The following is a 25,166-nucleotide window of genomic DNA, read 5'->3' as shown; positions in this document are numbered from 1 at the left end:
ACTAGAACAACGAGTTTTAGGCTCTGACCAACATATGTGGGCCTACAAGTTAATGGGGTTCGACTTTGTCATGAGTACAAGCCTGGGCCCTCTAATGCGATGGCAGATGCACTCTCCAGAGCCAATAACATTCACGTGATGGGCTTGTCACGACTGAATTACCCTTTATCTAACCAGCTGAGATAGGAGGCCGATGATGACCCACATCTGACTCAAATCCGGGCCAAAATCCTTGAGGGCTTTTCATAGACTTCAGGGTACACAATCAGGAATGGTACTCTCTTCTACAAAGGCCATATGGTTGTGCCGAAAGTGTCCAAGTATCATCAGGAGTTACTTCGGCTATTCCATGACTCAGCCCAAGGAAGTCATTCTAGAGCTCTCCGCACCTATAAACACTTGGCAACCCATTATTATTGGAAGGGTATGAAACAAATGGTACAAGAATTTGTTGCTTGATATGCTACTTGCCAATAGAAAAAATATAGCACTTAGACTCCAACAGGGTTATTGCAACCTCTACCCATACCAGAGGGAGTGTGGGAAGAAGTTACCATGGATTTTGTAATTGGGTTACCCACGTCCCAAGGGAAATCAGTGGTGTTAGTAGTGGTGGACCAACTAAGTATGTGCACTTTATAGGCCTCTCCCATCCTTACTCAGCAACCACAATGACCCAGACCTACATCAAAGAAGTGGCCAAACTCCACGGAACGTCCCACTCTATTTTAACAAACCAGGATCCTCTCTTCATGAGTACTTTCTAGAAGGCCTATTTCACAGCTCAAGGAGTTAAGATGATGCACCCCACCAGTTACCATCCTCAGACGGATGGACAATCTAAAGTAGTCAACCACTGTTTGGAAACATACATGAGGTGCTTTGTGGTTGATAGACCCAAACAATGGGCCCAATGGCTACCATGGGCCGAATATTGGTATAATACCACGTTCAAGATCTCAATCGGAGTGACTCCACTCAAAGTGCTTTACGGATGTGATCCTCCATCCATCTTGCCTTATGAACTGGGCACATCCCCTTTAGCCGAGGTTGAGGCACAAGTACAGGAAAGAGATAGCACGCTTAAGCTCCTCAAATTCTATTTACAACAGGTCCAACAACGTATGCAGTTAGCCTATGATAAGAAGCATCAAGAATTAGAATTCTTTATTGGGGACTGGGTCTATCTAAGGCTCCAACCTTATAGACAGGCATCTCTTGCACAAAAGGCATCCCAGTAGTTATCTCCAAGATACTTCGACCCATTTCAGGTGGCAAAGCGAATTAGGGTTGTCGCCTACCGCCTCCACTTACCTACAGAATACAAATTGCACCCTATCTTCCATGTCAGCCTTCTGAAGCCTTGCTTGGCTTCCACAGATGTTATCAACCCCACCCTTCCTCAATTCACAGAAACGAGAGAAGTACTATTCGAACCTCTGATGATTAAGGATCTTCGCTGGGTTCGAAAAGGCAACAAAGTCTATAAACAGGCTCTAGTCATTTGGTGTGGCCTACCTCAAGAAGATGCCACATGGGAGGATCATGATCAACTTCAGAAGCAGTTCCCCACCCTTGACCTTGGGGACAAGGTCATTCTTGAAGGAGGGAATGTTAGGTCCAGCAGGGAAGCCAGCCCAGATGGCGCGACTCAGGCCCAAGTCTCAGCCCAGAGCACTACACACATCACGCATATAATACCGCCCATCAAATTTATGTATATGCGACATCAACGTCATGAAGAATAATTGTATTCTATCAAGAGATCATGCAAGACGATCAGAGTTTGTTAGAAGTCTGTTAGCTGGCCATACATTATATAGGCCTATTAGCGAGTGCATGAGGCAATGAAGAATTCCATTAACCTCTCTCTCTCTCTCCCCACTCTGCTCTTCCTTACCCACAAGCCCATTTCAGGAGGGTGAACTCCCTCAAACCAGCTCTCAGGTAGTAGAACCAAAGGTAAAGACCTATCAAGCTACCTCACAATTGATGAGGAGGTGACTGCAAAATTCTCCTTCATGTACATTAGGCAAATATGAGGCACAAGATACCACTGCCCCTTTCTTTTCCTTGGCCTCCCAAATAAAGGACATTCTGAGGGGGACCACAGAAAGCTAAACCTTCCTTTCAAAAAAGAAGAATTAGAAGAGCCCACCGCCAATTTGAGGAAATAAGACTTAACGGAGAACACACCATGAGGAAAAGGGGGATCAAATATTAACTACCTTTTACTCTGTTTTTTTTTTCTTTTGAGAAATCATCATCAATCTAAGCCTTGTCCCAACTATATGGGATTTGACTACATGAATCATGTTCTGTCATTCCATTCTGTTAAGTGTCATATTCATTGCTAAATTATGGGCCCTTAAATCATTTCTCACTACTTCAACCCATGTCCTTTTTGGCCTGACCCTAACTCTTCTAAGTTCTAACCCTTCAACTTGTAACAGATCATACATCCCCTTACTGCTGTTGTAGATGTTCTTCTCTGCAAGTTCCCAAACCTTCTTAATGTACTTTCGTTTTAGTGCTTATTGGAGCTACTCCTAGGTTCCTTTTAATAAGTTCATTTCTGATCCTATCCTTTTTAGTTTTTCCACTCATCCACCTCAACATTCGCATTTCCACCACACTAGTTTTTTTTTTTTGTGAACACGTTTATTGACCCAACACTCTGCTCCATCAATATTGCTGGCTTTATAACCATTTCATAATATTTTCCTTCCACCCAAATGATATTCTCCTATGACAAAATCCTATATGCACCACTCCATTTTGCCCATCCCACTCTGATTATATATAGGCAACATCCTAAATTTCTCCCTTGTCATGTATTATCAAACTAATGTAACAGAAGAGATCACATTGAAATATCTCTTCGTCTTCATTCCTAAGTAAACCCTATTTTCAACTTCTGTAATTATTAAAACCTCTTGCTTTAAGGTATTAATCCATAAATCTTGCACTTAATCCTTCCTCCTAAATATATTAAATCAATTCAACCACGACTACTGCAAATAATTATGGGCTTTGGTGATGTCCAGTTGCAACTGGAAACTCTGATGTCTCTTCCACAAGTGTCCTAATATTTGATTATATACATCCTAATAGATGCCCTTAATTAGGTTCATATACTTATTTGGCACTACTATTTTCTAAAAGGCATCATATTATCTCTTTAGAAACTCTATCATATGCTTTCTCTAGATCAATGAATACCACGTAAAGAACCCTCTTTTCTCTAAAATTTTCTCCTATCCATTTTCTTAATAGAAAGATAAGCTTTCATGATTTATCTCATCGGCAAAGTACAACACCACATTGATTTTTTTACATGCTCGTTTTATGCCATAACCTCTTTCTACCGAAGTTCCATATTGTGGCTCATGCAATTTAATCCCGCAATAGGCCTTCCTCCTCCATACCCATTCAAACTTATATTTAGATACCATTAGGTCCTAATGCCCTTCCCTTCTTCATATCTTATTTAAAGTCTTCCTCCTCCATACCCATTCACCTCTTTGATCTTCCTCTTTGATGCATATAACACAATTTAAATCTCTGCTTTTTCTTTCTTTTATCTTTGCAAGTTTATAAATTCCATTTTTCTCCTTCTTTGGTGCCTAGGTTATGATAGAGTTCGTCATATGATTTAAATTTGACTTCACTCACTTTCTCTTTAAATTCTTTTTCATTTTTCAGTCACCAATTTTGTAGATTTTCAGTTTTGTTTATTCTTTTTTTGTACTACTTCCCTTTTCAATGAGGTAAAGTAATGCTTATTAATGCTACTTCTAGATACAACTTTATCTAACAATTTTGGGTTATGGAGAGGCTCCATTTTACTTGTAAATTAAACTCCTTCCTTTTTAATAATTTTTCCATCAAATAGAAACAGCCAATACTTGCAATAAAAAATTGAACTTCTTGCTAATCCTTAGTGCTACTGCTAGGGGAGTTTGCATAGGAATATTGTAAAAATAAATAAAAAGCTTACTCTTGTAGACTATATCTTCATTTATTCTATAACTATTTCCTTGCTTTTATAATTGTGTTGTATATACATCTTACCTTACATTGCATAGAATTAATCTAGTTATTTTATGTAAGTATCTTTGTGGTTGATTTTTCTGGAGATTCCAGGCATACTCTAGGATACTTCATCGGGGGCAAAAATGCCCAGATATCAAGCTAACACCTCTCAACCATCAACAACTAACTTCGCATTCTCAGTTGATGCAGAAGTAAATTTTAAAAATAAAGTTTCTGTCCTCCCACTTTGCCATATCTTTACACCTTTAAACTCACCAAAACACGAACCAAAGAAGCAAATAAACAACTTAAAGATTCACTAACAGGAAAATAAACACAAAAGAGAACATTAAAAAAGAATAAATAAAAACAAGAGGTGAGATCTGAATATGGAGGAGCATAATAAAGCCAAGTGCTTAGTGCTTACTATCTTTATCCTGTGATATAAAGCCATTTGTGAAAGGAGCAGACACCTCTGCAGATGCTTTTCCTGAATGACAGAGTATCATGTCAAAAAGAAGAGGAAAGAAAGACAATCAGGCATGAACCTAAGAGTATCTCATCCTCTAAAGAAAATTGTAAATGGAAGTGCAAATATAGGCTGTCTGGTTGACCAGGAAACACAAGAATTTAGTTAAAATCTAGAAAGAATTTTCTGGCACTCTCTTATTAGAGTGCCTCTATTTGATCCTCACAAAATATAGGTCAGACAAACTTTATTAATTCCATTGAATCATCTGACACTCAGCAGTTATTTCTTTCATCTAAAAATCTACTGAAAAAAAAGTGATAGAAATAAAAAGAATAGTGACACTTCAGGGCCCAACTTTCACTTGTGACAGAGAGCTACCCTGTACTTTCAGATTCCAACACTTTACTCCCTCCATTAGCATTCCGTCAGGTAAGGAGTGAGAAGATTCACATGTGATATTATGTGCAGCTTTAAACATTTAAAAAACCCTAAACTACTCTTTCCTTGTTTATGTGACTAGCCATTGTAATAAAAAGCATAAAAAAGGTGGTCATTGGATCCCCTCGTGTTGCCTTCTTAGCTGCTAGCCTGCTACCGCTAGATTGTGAGGGCCGAGTTTAACATGAATGAGGTGGCAGTGAGAGATTTTCGATTGGAAACCGAACAAGAGCAAGACTGTTAGGGGCAGTAACAGATCATGGCTTCATATTTGGTTTATAGGTTTGAGCCTTTGAATAGGGTTGGTGTCCAACTGGTTATAGAAGGAAATGAGTGGTGGTTTAGCAGGGTCTCTTCCAACCACCAATAGTGGACAGAGTGGAGGTACCAGTGTAGGCTAGGTGAATGCATTAACCGAGCTTAAACATGGAATGAGGAGAGCCAATAACAGGTAGGTTTTGGCTTGTTTTCAATCTTTGAACAGAAGGGGAGGGGGTAGAAATGAAGGAAAAAGATGTAAGGGGCCTGGATCTTTTATTGTTTGAAGGGATTAACTCGGATGCTTTGATTCTGGCTATAATGGAGATGTTTCCAGTTTTGGTTGACATCATGAATGAGGCTCTCTTTTGGAATGAAGGATGGAAGAGAAACCTGGTTCTGCTGGGGTGATCATCGTTTTGGACAGGAGAGATGAGACTGTGTATTGAACATGGGTCTCCAATGGTGGCTGATGGTCTGTGGCTGCACAGATTTGGTTGAAGAAAACAGAGTAGAAGAAAAGAAGGAAACGGAAGCACTAACTCAATTCAGATAAAAAAACAAAGCTCTCCCATGTTAGACTGGGCTTTTCAGCACAGGCTTGAAGAACTGAAGGAACAGCTACCTTGTTAATTCAAGCGTTTGGTTTAGGCCCATGCTTCAAAGAGAAGATAAGCATGTTGTTAGTCAAGCCCCATATAGCTTAAGTTCACAACAGGCCGTGGTAGAGGGAAGCTGGCAGTTAAAGAGATGGCATTTGTAACTTGATTCTTGTTAATGACTTTGGCTCTAATATGCAGTATGTGGTCATTCAAAGCAAGCTACCATTCAAGAATTTCTCAAGATGTCATCCTCCAAACTTATTTTTCTTACAGCTCCTTTTGTCAATTTGTTCCTCTCAATATTTGGACCATGTTAAGCCCCAAGTTTAAGGTTCAATTAACTGAAATTCAAACTGATTGAGCCACACTCGACATTCTATTTTGATAGGTCTTGGTTTTGTTGTCAAGTTATTTCACCGCCTTAAAATGCAGGTAGCTGTTGATTGCCTTCCTATATGATTTATCCAGCAAAGATTTCTGTAGGCATCATGTAAGTAACAAGAATTTAATACTCCGATGAGTCTACAAAACTCATTCAATCAATTGCTGTGATATTTTAGGTATGATAGATCTGTTAGAAGATGCTAGCTGATGAGTTACTATAAATTCTAAATGGCTTTGTCTGGTAGTTTCAGCTAGACGGAATCCTGCTAGCCCCCAAGAAAGAGCATTGAAGAGGCAAAATTGACTCATCATCCAGGTGTAACATTTCTTATACAATTTGTAAGATCAATTGATAAAAGTTACAGCAAATGATACTTGCTTGTTTGATTGCCTGTAACTGGTCCATACATTTCTTCAAAAAACAGTAACTGGTGAAGAGAAAAGGATGAGAAGAAATTCATACATTACCTCTTTTAAAAAAAAGGATGAGAAATGGAGAAGAAACAGAAAACTGAAAGGGGAAAGACGGGGAAGAGAAGAAAAAGAAGAGACAGAAGAGAAAGGAGCAGGGTGTGACTGGACTATGAACTGGTGGTAGTTACCTGCTATGGGTTCTGTTATAAGCTCATGACAGAGAAAGCAGGAGGGAGGAAGGAAGCAAGGAAAAGGAAGGAGGCAGGAGGCGAACCAGCTCTCCTTCTCAACCATGTTAGTTTGGTTATGGAGCAAGTGGTGCAGATTTAGTGGTGGCAGCAGAGAGGAGGAGAAGAGAAAAAAAGGAGTTGAGCCTGTGAACAAAGACCAGGCAAACCGAGTTTTGACTTTTGAGAGGGAGTGAAGTTTTGCAATATGAAAGTACAGTTTTCAGAAGAAACAGAGGGGAAGAATTGAGTTTACCTCAAATGGGCATTTTAGTAAATTTGCCCTTACCATCACATCCATTAACGAGGGAGCGGAGTGTTGGAATCTGAAAGTACAGGGTAGCCCTCTGTCACAAATGAAAGTTTGTGCCCTTAAGTGTCACTACCCCCAAAGTACAGGTTAGTTCCCTGTAATTTACGTTTACCCTTAAATTTTTCATGTTTTCCAAAAAGGCTGACAGAAAATCAGTGGCATTCACAAAACAACTGTTAAATATCATTTAGAGACCACCATTTCAACATTAAAATGGGTCCTGCAGTTCTAAGTATTAAAAAGATCTCAAATTTCTGACTTGTTCTTTGACAACTAATTGTCAGAAAACTCAGAATATTGTGTTTCTTTTCCTAAGTTTTTATTCTCTTATCTTTTGAGGCATTTTCTTGAGTATCAAACATAGCCATAACTCCCAGGTAACAGAACTTATCATCGTCACCCTCAACATTACCTCCACTATTTTGGAATGCCCAGAACAAAGCACACTTGCACTATAGTTGATAAAATCAGATCGGGGACTAATACCTGGGGTTGAAACCCAGCTTCACCTACTAACCAATGGCCATGAAGCTTACTGATTAAATATAGCCCAAATTTTTCAAAGAACAATAGCACATACACCGATAACAGAATATACACCAGATTTGACCTCAACAACTACAAAGAAGATTTGTGAGATAACAGAAGAGAAACAACAATCGAGGATGTGAGAGAGAAACACAAGCAAGTTAAAGTGAGGCATTTGGTCCTGGAATTATGAACTAGCATTGATGCAATCAGAAACTTAAAGTTTTGAACCATCCCATTGAGGCAGTGCTGATGCATTCTTTGCATTAAATAGAATAAAGAAAGAAAACTTAGCAAATCAAAAACATGCTCACAACATACAAACTCATGTCAAATTTTCAGAAACAAAAGCATGACACGAGGCATTCCACTTGCTTGAAGCATGGGGCATAAGCCTCATAAGTATCAATTTATTTTTTTTAATGAGTAAGGATCCATTTATTTCATGTTATATATACATCCCTTGTATAATAAAGAATGAATGGGAAGATATACTTCAGATGACTTTTGTTTGGTACTTGGTCGACTACCCTTTTATCTAACGAAAAATGACAGTTCCTTGTATATCCTATTTTTTTCTTTTTTATACTTTTAACCTACCAAACATTAGCATTTTATCCAGTTCCAACCTTACTTCTTTTATCTTTTTCTTCTTTTCCACTCTTTTGATTGGTAATCTTTCATCATTTTATTTATGAAGTACACATTCTCACAGCCTTGCACAAAATGGCAGGCTGGTCTTATTTGATCCAGTAAACAAAAAGATCTATATTTGTTGGTTTCATGGTGAAGGTGAGCCCTATCCTTGCAAGGTGCCAGCTAGCTGGTTGGTAAGGTCTCCTCCTGGTTGTAGTGAAGTACTATTTAATTTGACCTAGAAAACAAAAAGAACTGCATCTTCATGTTCAACCACTTACTTGAGCCTTGTTTCACTTGAGTATGATGATGGTTTAGAGAATTTGAAGAGCTTAGTTGATAGAGAAGTGGAAATCAGAAAGTCTCTAGGCTTATTCTTTTTGGGAGGGGAAAGTATTGTTAGGAAAGCTTTGGAAGCCTTTGAAAGGAAGAGGAGAGAAGAAAATGCGAGGAGACTGGCAGACGCTCTTGAAGGAGAAAATTGGGACAAGGAAGGAAGCTGTGAAGAGATTGGAGAGATTTAAGAGTAATTGTGCTCCACTGCCACATTGTGTGAATGAGGTATAAGTGTCGCCTATTGAGCTTGCCTTTTGTATGTTTGTTTGTTTTAGAATTGGGTTGGAGGCCTTGTAGGGCTTGTGGGGTGTTATCTTAACACCTGATTCGGTTGTATTCCTTTTCTGTTTTCCCTTTAATATAATATTTTCTTTTACTTATCAAAAAAATGATGATGGTTTAGATGGATAACAACAAGCTGGATAAAGAAAGTGATAAGGGAAAGGATGCAGGGATCATAGGTACGTAAAAATGGTAGATTATCTTATAAGAGCCTTTTGTCCGGGCCAATAATTAAAGGCTAATCATTGTTTTGCATTATGGTGATGTGATCAAGTGCTTCAAGGAGACAAGGATGTTTTTTTTGTAAAAATCCATTTTGCACAGAATCATCTTCCTTACTTAAATCAGTTCAAGTGCTTCATAGATGTTTTGCTTTGTTTTGTAAAGAACCATTAGCCTAGAATCATTTTGTTTGCTTAATCAGTTGCCTTCCTCTTGAAACGACAGTGATACCATTACAACAGATTTGCTCTTTTGTCAACCACAAACAATGCAGCTTTAATGTAATTTATCAGCTACCAAGGGGTGGACTTCCAATAGGTGGGATTCTCAGTTAAAGAAACTTGGAGTATGCCTATCCCGCTCAAAATTCAAACTTTCTGCTTGGAATTTTTTCTTGGTAAGGTAAATACTTGTGACATGCTGCAGTAAAGAATGCCTTTCGTTTGCCTCGCTCCTCATTGTCTGTTCACTTGGGCCTATGAATCATTTTTACCATAAATTCATAATTTTTAAGTGATGATAAATTTTACTATCACTTGTATTGGGCTCAATTGTAATGTTTTTTCTGATTTTTAACAATCTAAAGAGGTGAATCTCACACTTCCCTTTGGGTTCCATGCATTTATGCATATATTGACTTTATAATAAAATTGAAGTTGATGATAATCATGATTCAAACAATAGATTGTTGAATTTGTCCCAGATAGAAGCTCTCAAAGCTATTGGTGTTACTGAAGTAGTTTTGGCCATGAAAGATGTTTTTGGTAAAGGATAGAGAGTGAGAGGGTGAGAGGGTGAAGCAAAGAGAAGGTTACTGAGAGGGTGAGATGGGGAGAGGGGGAGGAGCTGAGATGGGAGAATTTGTGGAGGTAGGCCATTGGAAAAAATTTTTGAAGATTGAATCTAAGGAACTCCTATCAGGGAAGCAAAGAGAGGGATGGTGCTGTTAGAAGGACTGGGGGTAATTGAAGGGCTCAAGGAGTTTGTGGAAGGTGCAAGTAACAAAGGCAAGCAAAATAGTTGGAAAAAGCTTTTCTCAGAATCAGGAAGAAGGGTGGTTGTAGAGTGTAAGAGAAACCTTAAAGGTTATTTTATCTCCTTGACAGAATTTTTTGGCAAGGGTAGAAAGCAGATGATCTGCTTTCCAGAAGGAAGGAAGAGTCAGGGCTGGAAGGCAGTTCTTGGCACCTTATGTGAACTGCTGAAACGCATGAGTGTAAAAAGAGAAGCAATAGCAAAAAGGAAGATAAGCAGGTCTAGTAGTATGGTGAACAAGACTAAGCAAGAGACTCCTTTAGTGTTAGCTGGGGTAGGCAATTACAGAATGGGAGTAAACATACAGAGAGGGGATTGGGAAAGTAAATTGATAGTTGAAGCTTCAGCTCCCATTCTTGACTGGAGGAAAGTTGCAGATCTGTTAACAGCAAGGTTAAAGTTGAAGAGCACATTTATTTTAACATCCTTTGAGAAGAACAAGGCTTTGCTGGATTTGCTTGAGAACAGAGTAGAAGTTGAGGCTTTAAACATCCAAGCTAAGCTTGGAAATTTCACAGTTTCAAGATGGTGTCCAGGATCAGACTCCAAAGATTTCTTTGTTGAAGATGGAGTGGTGGTGCGTCTGTTAGGCCTTCCCTTTCATTTGTGGAAGCAAGAAATTGCTGAAGCCATTGCTTTGATGTGTGGAGGATCACTAGGAGGGGCCTTTTGGGGAGACCTTCATTCAGCTTCCATTTTATTGAATGGAGTAAAACCTGAGGAGATACCTCGGAAGATAGAGGTGCTAGTCGAAAGGCAGTGCTACTCAGTGTGGCTGGCTTCATCCACTGAATCGATGCTTTGGAAAGAGGCTCGTATGGAGGGGCCTTTTGGGGAGACCTTCATTCAGCTTCCATTTTATTGAATGGAGTAAAACCTGAGGAGATACCTCGGAAGATAGAGGTGCTAGTCGAAAGGCAGTGCTACTCAGTGTGGCTGGCTTCATCCACTGAATCGATGCTTTGGAAAGAGGCTCGTATGGAGGGAGATGAGAAGGTTGAAGAAGAGCTGCGTGGCAAGAAAGGGTTGGAGGATTCAAACAAGAAAAGCACTTTCACTAAATTGGAAAAACATTTGCTGGAGAAACAAAAGGGTAGTAGGCAGGGGGTGGGATTTTCGCGTGTGGAAGAAGTGAGCAGTCTGGAGGGTGGCAGGTCCTTTGCACAGGTTGTAACTGGCGCCAAGACTGTTCTGAACAGGGAAAAGAGGTTGGGCCAAGGAAGATTTGAACTTAAACCTGTTAGAACCAAACCGGGGTCAAGGCTGGACGCGCGTGACCTTCTTAAAAGTCACGTGAGCTCACGGGTGCTTACAAATGGGACAAAGCAAAAGCCCATATGGGCGGCTAATGGTATTCTTAAAGGCCCAAACAGGCCAGAGGGCCCGACCCAGTTTGTTTATAAGGCACGTGAGCCACTAAAGAAACACGTGACTGGGGTTTCGACTATGATAGACATCGGTTTCGGTCTATCATCGTCCCCAGCCGCGAGCCAAAAGGGGGAATGCGCGCAGCGTCGGAAACCAGGAAAGAAGAGGGCGTTACAGTGGGTCTCCCGACGCAGCTTGAAGGATCTTAGCCCCGTGCGAGGCTTCTCAGAGAGGCCGGAGCTAAGTTTCACTAGGGGAAGAACTGAAGAGAAGAAAGAGAAGTTTGAAGGGTGGGTGCAGTGCGGTGAAGACGATGGTGAACCGGAGGACCTTTCTGTCGATAGCTCTAGCGTGGGCAATGTAAACGATGAAGGCAGTTGTGCTGGAGGTGATATGGAAGGGTGGAATAATGCAAGATTATTCCAAGATGAAGACTGCAATCGGATTATCTCATTCCCAAGACCACAGAGTGCGCAAGGTTTTTCAGAAGGGGAAAACCAGGAGAACCGGAAGCAGAGCAGGAATATGCTATCTAGGGGTGACCCAGGGGTAGAGTGGAAAGATCACCAAATTGACCAAAGGACAGAAGTACTTCCCAACCAACTCAGGAAGACAATTGGTTACCAACCTTCGGAACAAGAGGAGGCTGGGAGCAGTCCTATTCTAGCTTGTCCTTCAGTCCCAGGTAACCATGTGATTTTGGTTTGTGATACTAATGTGTCTCCTGTGTCTTTGGTTCCAGATTCCGTTCCTGTACCATGTCCTGTAGCCCATGAATATGCTGCCGAGCTAGTAGGCGGGCTCTCTGAGGGGGGGGAGAGGGGAAGGAAGGATTGCGGGAAGGTGCGAGAAGAAAGGTATAGAAGTGGACAAGTGCGGGAAATCATTGAAAGAGTGTTTAAGGATGTGGAAGGGCAGCTGATATGGAGGAGGGAAGGGGAAGAAGGAAGAGAGGAGGGACAGGAATGAGGGTAGAGATGGAGAGGGTTACGGGGAGAAAGCAAGGAAGGAGGGAGGTAACAGTAAGGGGAGGAAGGTTGGAGAGGAAAGAACTAAGGTGGGACTAGAGGAGAGGAAGGAAAGGCAGGTGGACAGAGATGAAGGGAATTCTGTAGGAAGGGTAGGGGTGGTGGAATCGGTGAGAGAAGACACGATAGCAAAAATTGTAGGGAAGTTGGGGTTATAGGCTGGAGGATTTGAACGAGTTGAAAGAAAGCTTACAGAAGAGGAAGATGCAGATCATAACAAAGAAGAGGAGGTTGAGTGAAGTAGAGAGACTAAAGAGAGATGTAGAAGGAGACAAGAAGCTCGAGGTAAAAGGAGATAGAAGGAAGGGGGGAAAGTAGCGGGTAGGTGGCAAGGGGCTTGTAAAAGAAGCGGAATGAAGATTCTTAGTTGGAATGTGAGAAGAATTGGGAGTGCAAAGAAGAGAGCAACAATAAAAGAGGTAATAAGACGGTATAACCCAGACATTGTGCTGTTGCAAGAGTCTAAGAGAATGGAGTTTAGTGACAAATGGGCAAGGAGTGTATGGAAAGCCAGGGGGATTAGTTGGGTGGCGGCTCCATCGTGGGGTACTTTCGGGGGGATTGTAACAATGTGGAAGAGGGATGTGGTTGAAGGGATGGAGGAGTTGATCGGAAAGTACTCGGTTTCCATGAAGTTTAAGCAGCAAGAGGATGATTATATGTGGGTGCTCACAAATGTTTACGGACCGAATGATTACAGAGAGAGAAAGGAGCTGTGGGAGGAACTGGCTGATGTTAGAGGTTTGTGGGATGGGCCTTGGTGCATGGGTGGGGACTTCAATGTGATAAGGTTCTCGGAAGAGTCCAATAAGATTAACCAAAGGGTGACAAAAAGCATGAGGAAGTTTAACAGTTTTGTAGATGCCTTTGAGCTTAAAGAGATTCCCCTAGCGCATAAGGCATTTACATGGTCAAATCTCCAATCTAGACCCATTTGCTCTAAGTTGGATAGATTCCTGTTCTCTTTGGATTGGACAGTGGTAGATTTCTTTCCAGCCAGTAGGGGTATAAGACAAGAAGACCCCCTTTCTCCTTTCTTGTTCATTTTAATTGCAGAGGTTTTGGGGAAATTGATTCACAGATCAGATTCTAGGGGGCTCATTAGAGGCCGAAGGGTTGGGAGGATGGAAACCCCCCTCACACATTTACAATTTGCTGATGACACGATTCTATTTTGTGAAGGTGGTAATGTGAGGTTTATCAGGAATTTAAAGTCGGTGATACAACTGTTTGAGCAATTGTCCAATTTGAAGGTTAACCTTGGGAAAAGCTGTGTAGTGGAGGTGAATTTGGAGGAGGGAGAGATCAGGGAGAGTGATGAAGTGCTGGGGTGTGAAGTCACGGGGTGGCCTCTGAACTATTTAGGATTACCATTAGGTGATAATCCCACGAGAGAGAGCTTCTAGAACCCGGTGATGGAAAGGTTTGAAAAAAGATTGGTATCCTGGAAAAAGAATTACCTCTCTCTTGGCGGGAGAATTACATTAATTAAGGCCACGCTTGCTAACTTACCCATCTTCTTCATGTCGGTGTTTAAAATCCAATGAAGATTGCTAACAGATTAGAGAAGTTAATGAGAGATTTCTTGTGGGAGCCGGGAGAAGAGAAGAGGGATCATAGAGTTAGCTGGAAAATAGTGTGCAGGAGTAAGTCGTGTGGTGGTTTGGGGCTTGGGAGTATTAGGAGAAGGAATATGACTCTGCTGGGGAAGTGGCTGTTGAGGTTTCCTATGGAGGAGATGCTATGGGCTAGAATAGTGGCAAGTATTCATGGGATGGAGCACAACGGATGGGACGTTGGAATCAGAGCTAGGATCACAAGCAACTCTCCTTGGAAAGCCATTCATGACCTGCTTCCAGTTTTCATTCCTAATATCAGGTATGACTTGAATTCCGATAACTCCATAAAATTTTGGGAACAAACCTAGGTGGGGAGCACCCCTCTAAAGGATCAATTTCCGTCTTTGTACGCTCTTTCTGATTTGAAAAATGAGCCGATCTCGTCTTTCACCACCCTGCCCTCTTCCACTTCTGGGATTGGGTGGAACTTGGGTCTAAGAAGGGATTTGAGGGATTCAAATTTCGACTGTATTTCGAGCCTTCTTGCACTTCTTGATAACGTTGTCTTAGACCCCACTAGAATGGATTCTAGAATTTGGACACCTAACCCCAATGGCATTTTCTCTTGTGCTTCGTTCTTCAAAGTCTTAAGTCAGTCCACCAGTCCTACCCTGTCCCCTTTTCCTGTTGGTGAGGTTTGGTGCAGAGCTATACCTCCTAGGGTTGGTCGTTTTTGTTGGGAAGCCTATCTGGAAAGAATCAACACCGGTGATCTACTCCAAAAGAAGAGACCCAATACTTGCTTGTCACCTCAGTGGTGTGTTCTGTGTAAAGCAGATGGGGAGACTGGTTTTCACCTAATGGTGTCGTGCCACTTCGCGAGGTCATTGTGGAATTGGGCTTTCTCCTTATTTGGATGCAGCTGGAATCCCCCATCAGACATGTAGGGCCTTTTCGCCCCCTCCTTCAGGTGGCGATTAAAAAGGGGAAGGACAATGTGGAGAGGACTAAGGGCTGCAGTATGTTGGACATTGTGGGAAGAAAGGAACTCTAGGATATTCTCAGAAACTCAGAGAGGGACAACAGATTTGAGGGCTATCATACAGGTTAGGGTTGTACAGTGGCTGAAATCTCTAGAAATATTCACAGATTACACTATGGATGACATGTTGAGGAAGTGGGGTGAAATTGCAAGTTGCACGCAGATCAAGTTAGTAATGAGTGTGGCTTGGACCCCCCCACCTAGTGGATTCTTGAAATTAAACTTTGATGGATGCAGTAGGGGAAACCCGGGACAATCAGGGATCGAGGGTGTTTTTAGAGATGAAAATGGGGTCATCTCTACTATGTTCTCAGGCCTAATTGGAGTGGGAGACTCCCTTAGAGCTGAGATACGTGCAGTTATGGAAGGAGACCGGAAAGCTAAGGAATTGAACATCAAGAAACTTATAATTGAAGGGGATTCAGAGGTGGCTGACCAAAGAACAAAATGGTCTTTGGAAGTATAACAATGAGAAGAGGAAATTCAAATGGCTGGTGCAGGAGATGGAAATTAAGACATGTTGGATTAAGAGATCAGCTAATTCCCTACTTCCACTTGTAAATTTTCTACTGATGAATTAATGAAAGTGTTATTGATCAAAAAATAAATAAAATAAAATAATAAAATTGAAGTTACTCGTCAAAAAAAATGTCCCTCTTTCTAAATGAAATTTTAGTGGCAATCCTGCAGTCTAATTGGTATTTGCTTATATTCCGTCCTAGCATAATAGAAGAAGATTGCTATTACTGAGAACAGTTTGACATCACATGCTAGTTTTTTTGGTTGCCTAAAGCCAAAGTAGCCTATTCATAATGTAAAATGGCCTACAGGCTAGAGAAACTACAACTTCAACTTACAATAGCAATTTCTTCATTGAAGAATTATTCCTGGATATAAATAAAAAATATATGCATTCTTTATCCCTAGGAATGTCTTAATTGGACAAAAATTCCCATGTTACAACATGCAGATGATATGCTCCTTTTCTGCAATGCTTCAGAGGATCAATTTATAAAACTGAAATATCTACTGTTCTGGTTTGAGATTATTTCAGGTCTGAAGGTGAATTTAGCAAAAAGTGATAATATCTGTGGGGAAAGTGCCTAATATTCAAGACTTGGCTGAGCTTTTGGGATGCAAAGTAGGTAGGCTGCCCTCAAATTACTTGGGTCTGCCCCTTGGAGCTAAATGTCCTTCTAAAGCTATTTGGGGCTCAGTTCTAAAAAGAATGGATCAAAAACTGTCAACTTGGAAGCTAAGATATCTCTCTAAAGGTAGAAAGGCCACACTAATCAAAAGTGTGTTAGCTAGTCTTCCAATTTACTTTATGACCTTTTTTCCCATCCCACCGGAGGTGGCAAAGGAAATGGAGAAAAAGACGAGAAACTTTCTTTGGAAAGGCTGGAAAGAGTTTCACAAGTATCATTTAGTGAGTTGGGAATAAAGCTGTTCAATATAGCTTTATTGGGAAGTTGGCTATGGAGATTCTCAACAGAACCAAATAATCTGTGGAGGAAAGTGATAGAGGATAAATATGGCCTAAGGAACAATGGGTGGGATGCTGGACCACCCCCTCAAACATATGGATGTGGAGTGTGGAAGAGAATATGTAAGGCAGCTAGAAAGTTCTCCGACTGCATCAGATTTAAAGTGGGAGATGGAAGAAAAGTGAAATTCTGGTCAGACCACTGGATTGGTGGCAGGCCCCTAAAGGAGCTGTTTCCTGACTTATACGATGTGGCCTCAGATAAAGAAGCCTTAGTAGCAGACTCATTCAGACTTTAGGAGAATAGCATGTGTTGGTCTGCTTCTTTTAGAAGGAGCTTCAATGACTGGGAAATTCAGCAGGTTGCTGAATCTCCATTCCCAAGATGCAAAATGCTGAAAAAAGACCAAAACTGGGGTCTTCACAGTTAAATCCTTCTATTATAAGCTAGTGGGGAGGACTGAAGATCCTTTTCCTAGTCGGGCCATTTGGGGGAATCTAGCTCCTTCAAAAATTAAGTTTTTTGTTTGGGTTGCAGCTTTCGAGAGATGCTTGTCTAAGGAAATGTTGATAAAAAAAGGAATGAGCATTCCATATCTCAGGTGTTGTTTATGCAATGAGGAGGTGGAGTCTGTTGGACATCTTTTCCTCTACTGTAAGTTTAGTTCTGCATTTTGAAATCACTGAATTTGAACTGGTGCATGCCAGCATCAGTTAAAGCTCTTTCAGAAGAATGGCAGATTTCTGGACTGTCCAAAAAAGGGAGACTTTGCTGGGCTTCTGTTCCTCCAGCAGTGCTCTGGGCTGTGTGGTCAGAAAGAAACAGAAGGTTGTTTGATCAGACATCCACTTCTGAAGCCGAGGTCATCAATTCAGCCATAGATGCCATTAGGAGATGGTTGTCAATACATACAAAATTCAATGATGTAACCTCTGATCATACTTTTTTTAGAGTGGACATTTTTTGAGGTCCTTTTTTGTACAGTTTCTCGTTGTACACAGTACCAGTTAATGAGATTATGTGAGATCAACAAGACCCTGAAAACACTAATATGCACAAATCACATTTTGAGCACTTCCCCCATTCATGATCAACACTGCATCATGTTTATCCGGTTTGGTGCAAAGACCCAAAAAAGAGGGAAAAAAAGATTACCATTTTCATGGACAGGGCCATTTGCTTCCTTGAGTAAAGACGATTTCTCAAGACTGGTTCTTGAGGGCCACTGGTCTGTCGACCGAATAACTAGTGCTCTTGGATTTTCTCTTGGGATAAAAAGAGCATCTGCCTTTGGTGTGCCAGACACTTCTTCATCATCACTAAAGAACGGAACCTGCATAAAACAGCAATTAAGCTTTTTTCCAGTAAATGGCTTTCATATTGGAACCAGACCCCAGATATAGATAGACCCAAATTGGGATGAATCTGATGAGCTATCTTACCAAAACAGTACCACAAAAAATTTCAATTAAGCTTCCTTAACCAAATTCTTACCTTTGGACCATCACTTTTTGGATGATATTTCCTTGCAGGCAACCGAATCCTTCTTTGGGACAAGTGTCGAGAAGTTAACAAGGAGGAAACTCTAACTGGAGCAGGCTTGTCAGTAACCTGTTTGGGAATGATGCCAAGTTAAATGAATTAAGCAAAGTAATATCACATGAAAACAGCACATGCATATAAAGCTTATGCACCAGATCTACTTTTCCCTTTTTTTTCTACATCCTTCTAAGTTTGTTAATAAAACTTTTTGATTACTCATCCAGAAAGAAGAAAAAAGAACTTGTGCAGTAAATCTACTAAATAGCAGCTAAGAAGACCCTTCCTCAATGGTTATAAGCAGAATGTTGTGAAAGGCCCCAAAAAAAACAACCACAAATGTAAAACATCAGGGACTAGTGAAACAAAAGCACATTTCCTAATAATAATATATTTTAGGATCAAACAAGCTCCTGTTACATAAAGACCAAGTTTTAGGGTAGGCAAGCTATACCGGCATGCTAGAAATTCCATATTGAATTGAGGGCGCAGACCCAGAGTGACCAATAGATATCTGAGGCATTGCAGGAAGAGTTCCAAAAGGATTGGCAACAGGTGCTCGTTGAACAACAGCAGTGCTCTGAGTTGCGGACCTGTTAAAGATATAAATATGAACAAGTATGAATCATTAAATGAATAAAGAAAAAGAGAACCATGTAACATAATACAGAGAAACCGACATCAGTAGATCCTATCTTTAGTTAAGTGCTTTGCATTTTTCATTTCAGATATGAAGGATATCACTTGATTAGAAATACCAAAGGAAACAACTTTTCATGCACCACTAACACTATGGAGATGCAAGATGCATAATACAACTCAACCCAAAAAAACACATGTTGACCATCTACAACATCAGTAAGAAGAAATGACCTGTTGTAAGGTGAAGGGTCTAGAAGAGCTAGGGGCAGACCAAAAAGGAAATGGCTTGAACTAGTGACAATTACTTGAGGGCATTTAACAACAGATATGACACTGAAAAGAGCGAAAAGGAGAACAGGATTTACGTAGCCAAACCCCATATGGAGGAACTAAGGATTCCACACAACCCACCTCTAACAATCCTGTTGCACAAGTTGAGGTGTAGGTTGGACACAACTCAACTGGATCAAACTAAAACCGATCCATTGGATGGCCCTAACTAACTAAACTGATACAAGTTTTTCAGTTGACAAAAATTAGAAAATAGTCAGGAGAGAGAGGAGAAAAGAGATAAAACATACGGTTGTCCAAAGGTACTCTGACCAAAAATGTTTGACACACCACCAAAGCCACTTGAAGCTGCTGAAATAGAAAGAGTTGAAGCCATTAGTTAAAAATAAATAAATATGAAAGATGAAGAAACCATGCTATCTTAAAATACCTGTTTGTGTCTGGCCAAAGTTTCCGAAGGAAAATACCCCAGTTGTCTGGGCAGGTTCTGCTGGCTGAAAAGGATTAGAAAGAAAAGACTAGAAATGAAAAACATATAAAACCAAAAAGTTACTAAATGAAAATGTAATGTAACCTAGAATGAGAATAAAACAATAACTAAACCTAACAGGGATTAAATAAAATGTAGAAGGTGGAAAAGTAATTCTAGTAATTTAAGAATAACCATCGAAAAGATTGTAAGAAGAATTTGTCGCCACATCATTAATATACAGTCTTGTGGCATTATTATATGGATTATGATTATCAAATCCATATAACTAGTTAGAAATGATTTAAAGGATCATAAATTAACAATGGATATGGCACTGAACAGAATGCAATGGCAGAATAAGATTCATGTAACTGACCCCATATAGTAGGGACAAGGTTAAGGCTTTTTGTTGGAAAGTGGGCCTCAGCAAAATCAACATTTGTTATATGCTCCAAAAAAGGAGACCCAATGGTGAGACTTTAACCCACTTACTAATCTCCTGATCTTCTGTGTCTAGATTTTGGGGGCACTTTTAGGGGTGTCAACAGTATTCAAAAATCCGATTTCGAACTTGAGATTCGATATAATCAAATCGAATTCAGATAATTCAAATATCTAACCAGTCAAATTTGGATATCCTATTCATACCGAAAAGCTAATCGGATTCGAATTCGGATATGACCTTATTCGATTCGATAAATATCCGAATTCGGCCGATTATTTTCTTATATATAATATATAAAATTTTTAAATGTTTTATATAATTTATATATATAATAATTAAATTATATAAATAATTTATATATTTATATATTTATATACTTTATATAAATAAAATATTTATTTTATATATTTATTAATTACCTAAAATAATTAATTAGTCAAATTTGAATCAAATCGAATATTCGAATATTTAAGTGGATTCGAATTCGAATATTAATTTTCAATATCCGTTGGATATTGAAACGAATTCAGATATCGAATTTTTTAATCGGATTCGAATTCGATCCATTTACACCCCTAGGCACTTTTGCTTTCTCTTTGGCTACGGATGGACTTCACCTCAGAATTCTGCTACCTGCTAGTATCGAATTTTTTAATCTGATTCGAATTCGATCCATTTACACCCCTAGGCAGTATTGACAACACTCAACAGTAACCCTCTCCATGGTGCACTAAGCCCCCAGATTGCATATATATAGCAAATTCAGTATGGTTTATGACAATCCAAAATTAACTCAGTAAGATGCAAGCCGAGGTTTTCCCAACCATAACCAACCTCCCCATCCAGCCCCTTTCTCATATGCAACATCAAGATAAGAAATTTAAGGATGTTAAAAATAAACATGTTTATAATTGTCCAAGGGACTTACAGTTGTTTGACTGAAACCCAATGGAGTGCTTGTAGAAGGCATAGATGGGGTGCTTGAGAACAGGCTCCCTCCAAAACCAGTTGATGGTGTACTGAAGATGCTTTGCTGACCAAAGGAAGAAATTGTACTTTGTCCAAAAGCAGAGGTAGCCTGTCCAAAAGCAGAACTTGTCTGCCCAATTGAAGGTGTTGTAGACTGGAATAATGGAGATGACTGGGTATTGCCAAAAGTCAAGCCAGAACCAAATGTTGAAGTCGTTCCTGGAACAGAAGAAGACCCGAAAATTGAGGGTGATGACCCAAATGCAGATGTTGTTGATGCACCAAACAGAGATGGGGATGAACTAGCTCCAAATGCAGGGGTTGATGGTGCACCAAATATAGATGTAGATGATGAAGCTGTTCCAAATGGGTTTGTTGTTGATGATGAGCCAAAAGGTGATGAGCTGAATGCAGCAGTAGATGAGGTACCAAAACCTGAAGAACCAAAACTCGTTTTTGGAGCAAATGGGTTAGAAGATGTTGAAGTGGAAAAGGGATTTGCAGAAGACTGTCCAAACGTAGGTGAAGCACCAAATGGACTTGGCTGTGAAGTAGGGGAACCAAAACCAATTGCACCTGTAGGCTGACCAGCAGGATTTGGCCCACCTGAAATGTCAAATATTTATGCAAATGCATAAAAATTAGAAATATACATATAATGAAAGTAAAAGCAGAATATCTCAAGGCATTCATATCACTACATAAGGCATACCTTTATCTCCCAACTGATAATCCTCCCACCTTAATTCTTCATGGCTTTTATCTTTGTAGGTGGGCATAGCAGATATTGACTCCAGCCTTCCAGCGGGCTGAGTACCAGTGCCGCCATCCACCTCACCTATTGGGGTGTAAGGTGTAACTCTGCTTCCCCCATGCTGAGCTCCAAAAGCTGACTGCCCGAATGCTGTGCCTCCAAATGTTGGTGTAGTTGTCTGGGCTCCTGTATGTAAATTTCAACAAAATATCAAAACCCAGGTATTTGTGGAACAAAAGACATTAAATATACCCACTAAATTTTTCCCTAAACCCCTTTGTAGTAGTATGCAAATCACCATTGGCATTCCAAATTGTAGAACCACCAATATAGGAAAAGCACTCACCAAAAGGAGAACTCTGAGCTCCGAAAGGGGATGTAGTTGCCCCAAATGGACTGCTACCAAAAGCAGAAGTTGATTGACCAAAGGCTGGGCTTGAACCAAAACTAAAGGAAGGAGTACTTGAAGCACCAAAAGCAGGGGTACTTGAAGCACCAAATACAGGAGAACTTGAAGCACCAAATGCGAGACTGCTGGAAGCACCAAATGCAGGAGTGCTGGAAGCACCGAATGCAGGGGTGCTTGAAGTCCCAAATGCTCCCGCAGAACCAAATGCCGGTGCACTAGATACACCAAATGTTGTGCCTGTACTGCCAAATGTTGGTGTTGTTGTGCTTCCAAAAGCTGGGGTAGTTGTGGCACCAAAGGCAGGGCTGCTTGTAGCACCGAAGGCAGGGGTACTTGTAGCACCAAAGGCAGGTTGACTTGATGCACCAAAAGGTGAAGAGGAACCAAATAAACTGCTGCCAAAAGCTGGTTGTGTTTGTTGAAATGTACTTCCAAATGGACTTGATTGAGTAGGAGTTGACCCAAATCCTCCAAATGCAGGCTTCTGCCCAAATATAGAAGACCCTATAAAAGAAGGAACAAGTAAAAGAATTGCCAGTCAAGAAAGGCTATTTAACAAATAAAGTACATAAATGGATAACAAATACACAAAATGACAACAAATAGTTCCTCCATTTGATGAATGTAGGTAAAGAGGTTCTATTCTGACAAAAATGAATATAAATATATGTTAGAAAAACAAAACCAAACTAATTTTTTAGAGGGTTTCATACACTCTTAGGGTTGGAAGTTAAACTTTTATTTTATTTTATTTTATTTGTTGGGATACTGGTTTGGAGTGATGCCTTTTATTTACATTTATGCACAAACAAGTAAGATACCCGCATATGCTATTAATGTTTCATGTATTGAAAATAATGAAAATTGATATCGCAATATCCAAACTATCAGACAGTTCCTTGGCACAGTGCAGGACAGAGTAGAATCAGACCAATGATAAAGATAACAGGTTAAAAATGCTTGCTTTATTATCAAAAAACTAACAATAACAATACACATTATGAAAGCTCAACAATATGTCACAAATCATACCAAATGTAGGCGTTGAATTTCCAAAAGCTGGTGACGATGTAGCACCAAATGTTGGTGTAGAACTTAGAGGTGAAGAAGATTGAGTTGCTCCAAATACACCAGTTGATGTGCCACCAAATATGGAACTCCCTGTCTGTGAACCAAATGGTGTGGTACTACCAAAGGGTTTGGGAGCAAAAGGATTGGTGTTAGAATTGCTGGTCTGCCCAAAAATTGATTGGGATCCAAACGGGCTGCTGGAAGACTGCCCAAAAGCTGTTAAACGACAGTGAATGAACACTCATCAATTATAGCAACAAAATCCGGAAACAACTTGAAAAAGAAAATTCTCCAAGAACAGAAACACACATGAGAAATAACACACCAAAAGAAAGATACACAAGTTGCAACCATATTTATGTAAAATCTAGAAACATCCTTTTGACGGTCCTTTTACTCAAAGATACCCACTCGACAGTTGGTTAAAAGTGAACTAAAGATTCAGGCATGCAGCAAGATTTGGAATGCATCCAAAATCCAAACTTCCAAAAAAAATGGTGAAAGAACTGCTAAAATAGACATTTGCCACCGTGCAACATTGAAATTCATAATTACAACCAAATTTAAAGAGGTGAATCTAGAAACCAAAAAAAAAAAGAAAAGCGATTGGTGGAAGGCGAAAGATTGACGATGTGAGACGTCGCAACAAATAACAAATGCAACCGATATAAGTACAAAAATCATAAGAAACACTAAAATCCTTTCGATATTACTAGCTAAATTTCAAACCAATATATACAAGTACAGAGTGAGAGAGAGAGAGGCGCAAATATCATAAAAGAATTCAAGCAAACTTTCCAATAGACACACAGGCTGAACCCGACAACAAAATGAATCGAAATGCAATAAATGATGACTTACGGTTACTCGAACCAAACATTTGGCTTCACGTTCTTCAATCCGAATCGACTTAGTTTCTGCAATTCGGATATAAACAGAGAGAGAGAGAGAGCATGAATCAGAGAAAGTAGAGTGATACGATACGAACTGAATCTTCTGATATTTATATGCGTTCCAAGCTTCCTTGATTCGATCGGTTAACGCGTGCTTAAATCCAACGCTAATTAGCCATCCTACATGAAAACGAAATTATTATATTTCGATCATTAGAGACTCGCACCTGTTCACGCGGTTCAGAGGCAGTGGATCGAACCGGTAAAGGGGAAGGTGCAGGAGTTTCTATTTCTGTTCTCTCATGGCCAGGGCAGTTGAAGGGACGAGAAAAAAAAAAAACAATGGGGATTCCACATCCAGAGGGTTTAATGCAGGAAAGAAGAGGGGGAGGGAGGAAGAAAGGAGACTGAAACTTTTGGTAAGAAGAAGCCCTTCTTTTGTTTCTTCTTGGTATTAATATTATTTTTTCTTTTTTGGAGAAATATTTACGTATATGTCGGCTTTTTGTTTTTAGATAGGGGTATGGAAGACGTGCCAAATTGTTGATTTGATCAACGGCTCTGATCAATGGGCGAAGAATGTTGTATCAACAATCAACATGTGGTCAGTGACTTGATTCACACATTCCCTTTATGGGTCTACCCGAATTGCATCTCGGCAAGACAATAATAATTGTTGTTCTTGCCACGTGGAGGATGCTGGTTGAGTTAACCTTGCCACGTAAAATGGTAACTGTTAGCCCCTGATACCGTTTTGACCTTGTAGACACGAGCGATGTGCAAAATGGTTCGAAGCAACAACCATTGTTTTGTCAATGCGTAGTTTAGGCTCCATTTGGATCTACCCACAATAATCCTTCTCACGCCTCACTACATCTGTACATTAAGGCTGCCTTTGATTAGAGTGTAAATTTATTTGCCAACACAAGTGCATGAGAATGCAAATATAAAAAATACAAATTTTTGTTTAATTTTATTTTTGGAGTTTACTTTATTCTGCTTCATGTCTTAATTT

At 40.1% G+C, this 25,166-nt stretch overlaps 1 protein-coding gene across 7 annotated transcripts in view; it reads right to left on the bottom strand.

Annotated features, from left to right (window-relative positions):
• The window catches only part of LOC148860892 (nuclear pore complex protein NUP98A-like), a 30,038-nt gene extending 5,453 nt beyond the window's left edge, over positions 1-24,585 (bottom strand). The window contains exons 1-12 of one of the 7 annotated variants that reach the window (XM_088985699.1): positions 24,379-24,584; positions 24,120-24,175; positions 23,220-23,474; positions 22,125-22,691; positions 21,737-21,964; positions 20,984-21,630; positions 19,569-19,632; positions 19,429-19,489; positions 18,660-18,798; positions 18,161-18,277; positions 17,822-17,999; positions 4,463-4,525 (exon numbers count right to left, since the gene is read on the bottom strand). In XM_088985699.1, coding sequence (XP_088841825.1) covers positions 4,463-4,525; positions 17,822-17,999; positions 18,161-18,277; positions 18,660-18,798; positions 19,429-19,489; positions 19,569-19,632; positions 20,984-21,630; positions 21,737-21,964; positions 22,125-22,691; positions 23,220-23,474; positions 24,120-24,138 — 2,338 coding nt within the window. In that variant the 5' untranslated portion in view covers positions 24,139-24,175; positions 24,379-24,584. Of the gene's footprint in view, positions 1-4,462; positions 4,526-17,821; positions 18,000-18,160; positions 18,278-18,659; positions 18,799-19,428; positions 19,490-19,568; positions 19,633-20,983; positions 21,631-21,736; positions 21,965-22,124; positions 22,692-23,219; positions 23,475-24,119 lie in introns of all 7 variants that reach the window. The other 6 variants (XM_088985701.1, XM_088985698.1, XM_088985700.1 and 3 more) reach the window with 6 other exon arrangements.
• Between the last annotated feature and the right edge of the window lie 581 nt (positions 24,586-25,166).

Source organism: Nelumbo lutea, chromosome 4, assembly GCF_056320005.1.
Source record: "Nelumbo lutea isolate HS-2025 chromosome 4, American lotus-T2T, whole genome shotgun sequence".
Lineage (NCBI taxonomy): Eukaryota > Viridiplantae > Streptophyta > Magnoliopsida > Proteales > Nelumbonaceae > Nelumbo > Nelumbo lutea.
This window is presented reverse-complemented; position numbering and strand designations above follow the sequence as displayed.